General features: G+C 67.4%; 1 protein-coding gene across 1 annotated transcript; it reads left to right on the forward strand.

Annotated features, from left to right (window-relative positions):
- Positions 1-1,134: 1,134 nt before the first annotated feature.
- LOC121855715 (basic proline-rich protein-like) lies at positions 1,135-11,479 on the forward strand (the record flags this gene model as incomplete). The annotated part of the gene is made up of 7 exons (XM_042350806.1): positions 1,135-1,789; positions 3,216-3,498; positions 5,814-6,038; positions 6,212-6,753; positions 7,855-8,358; positions 8,506-8,739; positions 11,056-11,479. Coding segments are annotated over 7 exons (2,867 nt in total), but the record flags the coding sequence as incomplete, so codon positions are not given.
- Positions 11,480-11,649: the final 170 nt, after the last annotated feature.

The raw sequence follows: 11,649 nt of genomic DNA on the forward strand, positions 1-11,649 counted from the left end.
GGTAAGACATACACGTGGGGAGGTAAGACATACACGTGGGGAGTAAGACATACACGTGGGGAGGTAAGACAACACATGGGGAGTAACACATACACGTGGGGAGGTAAGACAGACACATGGGGGAGTAACACATACACGTGGGGAGGTAAGACAGACATGGGGAGAGTAACACATACACGTGGGGAGTAAGACAGACACATGGGGAAGACATACACGTGGGGAGGTAAGACAGACATGGGGGAGTAACACATACACGTGGGAGGTAAGACAGACTACGTGGGGTAACACATATACACGTGGGGAGGTAAGACAGACACATGGAGTAACAAACGTGGGAGGTAAAACATATACACGCAGGGAGGTAAGACAGACACATGGGGAGGTAAGACAGATACATGGGGAGTTAAGACAGATACATGGGAGCACCAATCCAGCCTCCAGGAGCACCCAGCCTCCAGGAGCACCACCCAGGCTGGGCACCATCCAGCCTCCAGGAGCACCACCCAGCTCCGGGCACCACCCAGCCTCCAGGGGCACCACCCAGCCTCCAGCAGGAGCACCACCCAGCCTCCAGGAGCACCACCCAGAGCCCAGGAGCACCACCACCAGCCCAGGAGCACCACTCCAGCCTCCAGGGCACCATCCAGCATTCCGGCACCATCCAGCCTGTGAGCACCACCCAGCCTCCTGGGCAAATCTTTCATCCAGCCTCCAGGGGCAAATCTTCATCCAGCCTCCAGGAGCACCACCCAGCCTCCAGGAGCACCAACCAGCCTCCAGGAGCACCATCCAGCCTCCGTGGGCACCCATCCAGCTTCCGGGAGCACCATCCAGCCTCCAGGGAAACCAGGCAACCTCCAGGAAACCATCTACTTCCAGGAAACCACACACAGCCTCCGGGCACCACTCGCTTCCAGGAGCACCACCCAGTTTCCAGGAGCACCACCAGCTCCAGGGGCACCCACACCCAACCTCCAGGAGCACCACACCCAGCCTCCAGGAGCACCCCACCCCACCTCCGGGGCACCATCCAGCCTCCGTGGGCACCACACCCAGCCTGGAGCACCACCCAGCCTCCAGGAAAACCAGGCAACCTCGAGGGAAACCATCTACTCAGGAAAAACTTCAATACAGCTCCGGGGGCACCACACTCAGTTTCCAGGAGCACCACGCAGTTTCCAGGAGCAATCCACCCAGCCCAGGGCACCCTCACCCAACCTCCAGGGGGCACTCACCCAGCCTCCAGGAGCACCACCCAACCTCGGGGCACCACCCAGAATCCAGGAGCACCACCCAGTCCTCCGGGAGCACCACCGAGCCCAGGGCCACCCAGTCCTCCGAGCACCACTGAGCCTCCGGGAGCACCACCCAGCCTCCAGGGGCACCATCCAGGCCTCCGGGGCACCACCAACCTCGGGGGCACCACCCAGAATCCAGGAGCACCACCCAGTCCTCCGGGAGCACCACCCAGTCCTCCGGGAGCACCACCGAGCCCGGGAGCCACCCAGTCCCTCCGGGAGCACCACCGAGCTCCGGGAGCCACCCCACACCAGCCTCCAGGGGCACCATCCACCTCCGGGGGCACCCTGGGCACCCAGCCTCCCGGGAGCACCCTACCCCAGCCTCCCAGGGGCCACTCTACCCAGCCTCCAGAGCACCACCCAGCCTCCAGTAGCACCACCGAGCCTCCAGGGCCACCACCCAGCCTCCGGGAGCACCACCTAGCCCAGGGCACCATCCAGCCTGGGAGCACCACCCAGCCTCCAGGAGCCCCACTCCAGCCTCCAGGGCCACCACCCAGCCTCCAGGGCACCACACCCAGCCTCCAGGAGCACCACACTGAGCCTCCAGGGCCACAACCCAGCCTCCGGGGAGCACCACCCAGCCTCCAGGGCCACCACCCAGCCTCCAGGAAGCACCACCGAGCCTGAGGGCCACCACCCAGCCTCCAGGAGCAATACCGAGCTTCCAGTCACACCCAGCCTCCAGGGCCACCACTCCAGCCTCCAGGAGCACCACACCCACCTCCAGCGCCACCACCCTAGCCCCTGGGGGTACCCTAAATGAGCTCTCCTGGAGCACCACCAGCCTCCAGGAGCACCCCACCCAGCCTCCAGGAGCACCACCCAGCCTCCAGGAGTACCACACTCAGCCTCCAGGGAGCAATCTCACACCCAGCCTCCAGGAGCAAGCACCCACCCAGCCTCCAGGGAGCACCACACCCAGCTCTCCGGAGCACCACACCCAGCCTCCGAGAGGGCACCACCGAGCCTCCGGGAGCACCACCCAGCCTCAGGAGCACCACCCAGCCTCCAGGAGCACCACCCAGCCTCCAGGAGTTCACCCAGCCTCCAGGAGCAATTCACACCCAGCCTCCAGGAGCACCACCCAGCTCCAGGAGCACCCTGCCACACCACCCAGCCTCCGGAGCACCACACCCAGCCTCCAGGAGCACCACCCAGCCTCCGGGAGCACCACACTCCAGCCTCCAGGAGCACCACCCAGCCTCCAGGAGCACCCTCACCCTGCCTCCGGGAGCATCTCACACCCAGCCTCCAGGAGCACCACACCCAGCCCAGGAGCAATCTCACCCAGCCTCCGAGAGCACCACTCCAGCCTCCAGGAGCACCACTCCAGCCTCCAGGAGAGCACCACCCAGCCTCCAGGAGCATCTCACCCAGCCTCCAGGAGCACCACCCAGCCTCCAGGAACACCACCCAGCCTCCAGGCCCACCCAGTCTCCAGGAGCACCACCCAGCCTCCAGGAGCACCACACCCAGCCTCCAGGAGCATCTCACACACCCAGCCTCCAGGAGCACCACCAGCTCCAGGGAGCACCACCCAGCTCCAGGAGCACCACCCAGCCTCCAGGAGCACCACCCAGCCTCCGGGAGCACCACCCAGCCTCCAGGAGCACCACCCAGCCTCCGGGAGAATTGAATTCAGCCTCCAGGAGCACCATCCAGCTCCAGGAGCACCTCACCCAGCCTCCAGGAGCACCACTCCAGCCTCCAGGAGCACCCGCCACACCCAGCCTGGGAGCATTCACCCAGCCTCCAGGAGCACCACCCAGCCTGGAGCACCCAGCCCGGGAGCATCACCCAGCCTCCAGGAGCACCACCCAGCCTCCAGGAGCACCACCCAGCCTCCAGGAGCACCACCCAGCCTCCAGGGAGCACCCTACACCCAGCCTCCAGGAGTTAATTCACACCCAGCCTCCGGGAGCTAATTCACCCAGCCTCCAGGAGCACCCTCACCCAGCCTCCGGGAGCATCACCCAGCCCCGAGGAGCAATCTCATCCAGCCCAGGAGCACCACCCAGCCTCCAGGAGCACCACACTGAGCCTGGGAGCACCACCCAGCTCCAGGAGCACCACCCAGCCTCCAGGAGCACCACCACACCCGGGAGCACCACCTGAGCTCCGGGAGCACCCTCACCCAGGCCTCCAGGAGCACCACACCCAGCCTCCAGGAGCAAGCACCACCTGTGCCTCCAGGGCATCTCACATCCACCCGGGGCACCACCCAGCTCCCGGAGCACCACCAGCCTCCAGGAGCACCACACTCAGCCTCCAGGAGCACCACCCAGCCTCCAGGGCACCACATCCAGCCTTCCGGGGCACCACCCAGCCTCCAGGAGCACCATCCAGCCTCCAGGGGTACCTCATCCAGCCTCCTGGGGCACCACACCCAGCCTCCAGGAGCACCATCCAGCCTCCGGGGCACCACCCAGCTCCAGGAGCACCACCCAGCCTCCAGGGGCACCATCCAGCCTCCGCGGGCACCACCCAGCCTCCAGGAGCAATCTCACATCCAAAGTCAAGTTCACCCAGCCTGCAGGAGCAATCTCACACCCAGCCTCCGGGAGCACCACCCAGCCTCCGGGGCACACACACCCAGCCTTCCACAGGAGCAATCACACCTGTGCCTCCAGGAGCACCACCCAGTTCCTCCAGGAGCGCCACCCAGCTTCCAGGAGCAATCTCACCCAGCCCGGGAACACCACCCAGCCTTCTCCGGGAGCACCACCCAGCTCCAGGAGCACCACCCACCCAGCCTTCCGGGGCACCACCCAGCCTCCAGGAGCACCACCCAGCTCTCCAGGAGCACCCTCACCCAGCCTCCTCCGGAGCACCACCCAGCCCGGGGCACCCACCAGCCTGGAGCACCACACCCAGCTCTCCAGGAGCAACTCACCCAGCCTCCAGGACACCACCCAGCCTCCGGGGGCACCACCAGCCTTCTCCGGGAGCACCACACCCAGCCTTCCAGGAGCACTTCACCCAGCTCCGGGAACACCTCACCCAGCCTGGGAGCACCACCCAGCCCAGGAGCACCACCCAGCTTCCGGGGTACCCTCACACCCAGCCTCCGGGAGCACCCCACCCAGCCCAGGACACTCCAGCCTGGTGAACACCACCCAGCCTCCGGGAGCACCACGGAGAACCATCCAGCCTCAGGGGCACCACTACAGCCTCCGGAGCACTACCCAGCCTCCAGGAGCACCATCCAGCCTCCAGGAGCACCACCCAGCCTCCAGAGCACCATCCAGCCTCCAGGAGAACCATCCAGCCTCCGGGGCACCACCCATCCTCCGGGAGCACCACCCAGCCTCCGGGGCACCATCCAGCCTCCGGAGCACTACCCAGCCTCCAGGAGCACCATCCAGCCTCCAGGAGCACCACCCAGCCTCCAGGAGCACCAACCAGCCTCCAGGAGAACCATCCAGCCTCCGGGGGCACCCCATCCTCCAGGAGCACCACCCATCCTCCGGCTAAACCACCCAGCCTCCAGAAGCACCACCCAGCCTCCAGGGCACTACCCAGCCTCCAGGAGCACCATCCAGCCTCCAGGAGCACCACCCAGCCTCAGGAGAACCATCCAGCCTCCGTGGGCACCACCCATCCTCCGGGAGCACCACCCAGCCTCCGGGGGCACCACCCATCCTCCGGGAGCACCACCCAGCCTCCGGGGGAACCATCCAGCCTCTGGGGCACCATCAAGCTACCAGGGGCACCATCCAGCCTCCGGGGGCACCATCCTAGCCGCCGGGGGCACCCAGCCTCCCAGGCAGCCCAGCCTCCAAGAGCACCACCCAGCTTCCTGGAGCACCACCGGCCTCCGGGGCACCACCCAGCCTCCGGGGGTCCCCAGCCTCCAGCACCACCCAGCATCCAGGAGCACCACCTCCGAGCACCACCCAGCCTGCTGGGCACCACCCAGCCTCCAGGAGCACCATCCAGCCTCCAGGACCACGCCCAGCTGGGAACCACCAGCCTCCAGGAACACCACCCAGCCTCCGAGACCACCACCCAGCCTCCGGAGAGCACCATCCAGCCTCTGGGGCACCACCCAGCCTCCAGGGCACCACCCAGCCTCCAGGAGCACCACCCAGCCTCCAGGAGCACCACCCAGCTTCCGGGAAGAACCACCCAGCCTCTGGGGGCACCACCCAGCCTCGGGGGCATCCCCCAGCCTCCAGGAGCACCACCCAGCCTCCAGGAGCACCATCCAGCCTCCTGGGGCACCATCCAGCCTCCGGGAGCACCACCTAGCCTCCTGGAGCACCACGCAGCCTCCGGGGGCATCCCCCAGCCTCCAGCTAAACCACCCAGCCTCCAGGTGCAGCATCCAGCCTCCAGCGCACCATCCAGCCTCCGGGGCACCATCCAGCCTCCAGGGGGCACCATCCAGCCCAGGGGCACCACAGCCTCCGGGAGCATCACCCAGCCTCCGGGAGCACCACCCAGCCTCCTGGGCACCCAGCCTCCAGGAGCACCATCCAGCCTTCAGGGGCACCACCCATCCTCCAGGAGCACCACCCAGGCTTCGGGGAACCACATCCTCAGGCACCACCCAGCCTCCGGGGCATCCCAGCCTCCAGCAAAACACCCAGCCACCAGGAGCACCATCCAGCCTCCGGGGGCTTCACCCAGCCTCCGAGAGCACCATCCACCCTCCAGGGCGCCGTCACCCTCCTGAAACACCACCCAGCCTCCAGGGCACCACAGCCTCCTGGGAGCACCATCCAGCCTCCGGTTGCACCATCCAGCCTCCGAGGGCACCACCCAGCCTCCGGGAGCACCACCCAGCCTCCAGGAAACCATCCAGCTTCAGGGAAAACCCCATAGCCTCTGGGAGCCACTACTCAGCCCTCGGAGGCACCTCCCAGCCTCCAGGAGCACCATCCAGCCTCCGGGGCACCATCCAGCCTCCGGGGGCACCATCAGCCTCAGGAGCTCACAGCCTCCTGGAGCACCATCCAGAATCCAGGAAACCACCCAGCCTCCAGGAAACTACCCAGCCTTCGGGAGCACCACCCAGCCTCCGGCACCATCCAGCCTCCGGGGCACCTTCCAGCCTCAGGCTCCATCGAGCCTCCGGGGCACCATCCAGCCTCCTTGGGCACCATCCAGCCTTCAGGGGCATCATCCAGCCTCCGGGGGCACCATCCAGCCTCCAGGAAACCACACAGCCTCAAGGTGCACCCTCCGGCCTCCGGGGGCACCTCCCAGCTTCCAGGAAACCAGGCAGCCTCTGGGAAACCACACAGCCTCCAAAGAAACCATCCAGCCTCCAGGGCACCACCCAGCCTCCGGCAGGCACCATCCAGCCTCCGGGGCACCTTCCAGCCTCCGGAGGCTCCATCAGCCTCCGGGGCACCATCCAGCCTCCTTGGGCACCATCCAGCCTCCGGGGGCATCATCCAGCCTCGGGGGCACCATCCAGCCTCAAGAAACCACACAGCCTCAGGTGCACCCTCGGCCTCCGGGGGCACCTCCCAGCTCAGGAAACCAGGCAGCCTCCTGGGAAACCACCAGCCTCCAGGGAAACCATCCAGCCTCCAGGAGCACCCCCAGCCTCCGGGGCACCCAGCCTCCAGGAGCACCTAGCCTCGGGGCACCAGCCAGCCTCCGGGGGCACCATCCAGCCTCCTTGGGCACCATCCAGCCTCCATGGGCATCATCCAGCCTCAGGGCACCATCCAGCCTCCAGGAAACCACACAGCCTCAAGGTGCACCCTCGGCCTCCAGGGGCACCTCCCATTCCAGAGGCAGGCAGCCTCTAGGAAACCACACAGCCTCCAGGAAACCATCCAGCCTCCAGGAGCACCACCCAGCCTCAGGGCACCACCCAGCCTCCGAGCACCAGCTTCCGGAAGAACCACCCAGCCTCCGGGGCAACACCCAGCCTCCGGGGCATCCCAGCCTCCAGGAGCACCACCCAGCCTCCAGGAGCACCATCCAGCCTCCTGGGGCACCATCCAGCCTCCGGGAGCACCCAGCCTCCTGGAGCACACAGGCCTCCGGGGCATCCCCAGCCTACAGCTAAACCACCCAGCCTCCAGGTGCATCCAGCCTCCAGCAACACCATCCAGCCTCCGGGGCACCATCCAGCCTTCAGGGGCACCATCCAGCCCGCTGGGGCACCACCCAGCCTCCGGGAGCATCACCCAGCCTCAGGAGCACCACCCAGCCTCCAGGAGCACCATCCAGCCTCCAGGGCACCATCCAGCCTTCAGGGCACCACATCCTCCGGGAGCACCACCCAGGCTGGGACCACCCATCCTCCGAAGCACCACCCAGCCTCAGGGGTCCCCAGCCTCCACAAAACACCCAGCCAAAGGGCACCATCCAGCCTCCGGGGCTTCACCCAGCCTCCGGAAGCACCATCCACCCTCCAGGGGCGCCGTCACCCTCCTGAAACACCACCCAGCCTCCAGGAGCACCACCCAGCCTCCTGGGCACCATCCAGCCTCCAGTTGCACCATCCAGCCTCCGAGGCACCACCCAGCCTCCGGGAGCACCACCCAGCCTCCAGGAAAACCATCCAGCTTCCAGGAAAACCCCACAGCTCTGGGAGCACCACTCAGCCTCCGGGGCACCTCCCAGCCTCCAGGAGCACCATCCAGCCTCCGGGGGCCATCCAGCCTCCAGGGGGCACCATCAAGCCTCAGGAGCTCCACCCAGCCTCCTGGAGCACCATCCAGAATCCAGAAACCACCCAGCCTCCAGGGAAACACCCAGCCTTCGGGAGCACCACCAGCCTCCGGCGGGCACCATCCAGCCTCCTGGGGCACCTTCCAGCCTCCAGAGCTCCATCGAGCCTCCGGGGCACATCAGCCTCCTTGGGCACCATCCAGCCTCGGGGGCATCATCCAGCCTCCGGGGCACCATCCAGCCTCCAGGAAACCACACAGCCTCAGGTGCACCCTCGGCCTCCAGGGCACCTCCCAGCTTCCAAAACCAGGCAGCCTCTAGGGAAACCACACAGCCTCCAAGAAACCATCAGCCTCCGGGAGCACCACGGCTCCGGCGGCACCATCCAGCCTCCGGGGGCACCTTCCAGCCTCCGGAGGCTCCATCCAGCCTCCGGGGCACCATCCAGCCTCCTTGGGCACCATCCAGCCTCCGGGGGCATCATCCAGCCTCCGGGGGCACCATCCAGCCTCAGGGAAACCACACAGCCTCAAGGTGCACCCTCGGCCTCCGGGGCACCTCCCAGCTTCCAGGAAACCAGGCAGCCTCTAGGGGAAACCACACAGCCTCAGGAAACCATCCAGCCTCCGGGAGCACCCCCAGCCTCCGGAGCACCCAGCCTCCAGGAGCACTACCCAGCCTCCGGGGGCACAGCCAGCCTCCGGGGCACCATCCAGCCTCCATGGGCACTCAGCCCTCCATGGGCATCATCCAGCCTCCAGGGCACCATCCAGCCTCCAGGAAACCACACAGCCTCAAGGTGCACCCTCGGCCTCCGGGCACCTCCCAGCTTCCAGGGGAAACCAGGCAGCCTCTGGGGAAACCACACACAGCCTCCAGGGGAAACCATCCAGCCTCCAGGAGCACCACCCAGCCTCCAGGAGCACCACCCAGCCTCCAGGAGCACCACCCAGCTTCGGAAGAACCCAGCCTCCGGGAGCACCCCAGCCTCCGGGGCCCCACCTCCAGGGCACCACCCAGCCTCCAGGAGCACCATCCAGCCCAGGAGCACCATCCAGCCTCCAGGAGCACCATCCAGCCTCCGGGGCACCACCAGCTCCGGAGCACCACCCAGCCTCCGGGGCCACACCATCCTCCGGGAGCACCACCCCAGCCTCGGGGCACCCACCCAGCCTCCAGGAGCACCACCCAGCCTCCAGAGCACCATCCAGCCTCCAGGAGCACCACCCAGCCTCCAGGAGCACCATCCAGCCCGGGGCACCACACCCACCTCCGGGGAGCACCACCCAGCCTCCGGGGCCACCACCCAGCCTCCGGGAGCACCACCCAGCCTCCTGGGGAACCACTCCAGCCTCAGAGCACCACTGGCTACCAGGCACCATCCAGCCTCCGGGGCACCATCCACGTCAGCACCACCCAGCCTCCGGAGCACCACCCAGCCTCCAAGAGCACCCAGCCTGAGCACCACCCAGCCTCCGGGAGCACCACACCACCGGGGCATCCCAGCCTCCAGAGCACCACCCAGCCTCCAGGAGCACCACCCAGCCTCCAGGGGCACCACCCAGCCTGCTGGAGCACCACCCAGCCTCCAGGAGCACCATCCAGCCTCCAGGAGCACACCCAGCCTCCAGGGAGCACCACCCAGCCTCCAGAACACCACCCAGCCTGAGACCACCACCCAGCCTCCGGAAGCACCACTCCAGCCTCTGGAGCACCACTCCAGCCTCCAGGAGCACCACCCCAGCCTCCAGGAACCACCCAGCCTCCAGAGCACCACCCAGCCTGAAGCACCACCCAGCCTCTGGGGAGCACCACCCAGCCTCCGGGGCATCCCCAGCCTCCAGGAGCACCACCCAGCCTCCAGGAGAGCACCACTCCAGCCTCCAGGGCACCATCCAGCCTCCGGGGAGCACCACCCAGCCTCCTGAGCACCACCCAGCTCCGGGGCACCCCCCAGCCTCCAGCAAACCACCTCCAGGGCAGCATCCAGCCTCCAGCGACACCATCCAGCCTCCGGGGGCACCATCCAGCCTCCGGGGGCACCCATCCAGCCGCCGGGGGGCACCACCCAGCCTGGGAGCACCACCCAGCCTCCAGGAGCACCACCCAGCCTGGAGCACCACCCAGCCTCCAGGAGCACCATCCAGCCTCAAGCACCACCATCCCCAGGAGCACCACCCAGCTCTGGAAGAACCACCCAGCCTCTGGGGAGCACCACCCAGCCTCCGGGGGCATCCCCCAGCCTCCAGGAGACCACCCAGCCTCCAGAGCACCATCCAGCCTCCTGGGGCACCATCCAGCCTCCGGGAGCACCACCCAGCCTCCTGAGCACCACAAGCTCCGGGGGCATCCCAGCCTCCAGCGGAACCACCCAGCCCAGGTGCAGCATCCAGCCCAGCGACACCCACATCCAGCCTCCGGGGGCACCATCCAGCCTCCAGGGTGCACCATCCAGCCGTGTCAGCACCACTGAGCCTGGGAGCATCACCAGCCTCCGGGAGCACCACACCCAGCCTCCTGGAGCACCACCCAGCCTCCAGGAGCACCATCCAGCCTCAGCACCACCATCCTCCGGGAGCACCACCCAGCCTCCGGGGAACCACTCCAGCCTCCGGAGAGCCCACCCAGCCTCGGGGCATCCCCCAGCCTCTGCAGCACACACCCAGCCTCACAGGAGCACCATCCAGCCTCCGGGCCTACCCAGCCTCCGGGAGCACCATCCACCCCAGAGCGCGTCCACCCTCCAGGAACACACCCAGCCTCCAGGAGCACCACCCAGCCTCCAGGGAGCACCATCCAGCCTCCAGTTGCACCATCCAGCCTGAGGGCACCACCCAGCCTGGAGCACCACTCCAGCCTCCAGGAAAACCATCCAGCTCTGGTGAAACCCCATAGCCACCTGGGAGCACCACCAGCCTCCGGGGGCACCTCCCAGCCTCCAGGAGCACCATCCTGCCTCCGGGGGCACCATCCAGCCTCCGGGGGCACCATCGAGCCTCCAGGAGCTCCACCCAGCCTCCTGGAGCACCATCCAGAATCCAGGGAAACCACCCAGCCTCCAGGGAAACTACCCAGCCTCCGGGAGCACCACCCAGCCTCCGGGGGCACCTTCCAGCCTCCGGAGGCCCATCGAGCCTCCGGGGGCACCATCCAGCCTCCTGGGCACCATCCAGCCTCCGGGGCATCATCCAGCCTCCGGGGCACCATCCAGCCCAGGGAAACCACACAGCCTCAAGGTGCACCTCCGGGGCACCTCCCAGCTTCCAGGAAACCAGGCAGTCAGAAACCACAGCTCCAGAAACCATCCAGCCTCCAGGAGCACCCCCAGCCCAGCACCCAGCCTGGGAGCCACCCAGCCTCCGGGGGCACCATCCAAGCCTCCGGGGCACCATCCAGCCTCCTGGGCACCATCCAGCCTCCAGGGCATCATCCAGGCCTCCTGGGGCATCCAGCCTCCAGGGAAACCACACCACACCAAGGTGCACCCTCGGCCCTCCGGGGGCACCTCCCAGCTTCCAGGGAAACCAGGCAGCCTCTAGGAAACCACCACAGCCTCCAGGGAAACCATCCAGCCTCCAGGGGGCACCACCCAGCCTCCAGGAGCACCACCCAGCCTCCAGGAGCACCACCCAGCCTGAAAGCACCACCCAGCCTCCGGGAGCAAGTGCCACCCAGCCTCCAGCACATGTAACTGAACGAAGCACACTGA

Source organism: Homarus americanus, unplaced genomic scaffold (genome assembly GCF_018991925.1).
Source record: "Homarus americanus isolate GMGI-L3 unplaced genomic scaffold, GMGI_Hamer_2.0 scaffold19432, whole genome shotgun sequence".
NCBI lineage: Eukaryota > Metazoa > Arthropoda > Malacostraca > Decapoda > Nephropidae > Homarus > Homarus americanus.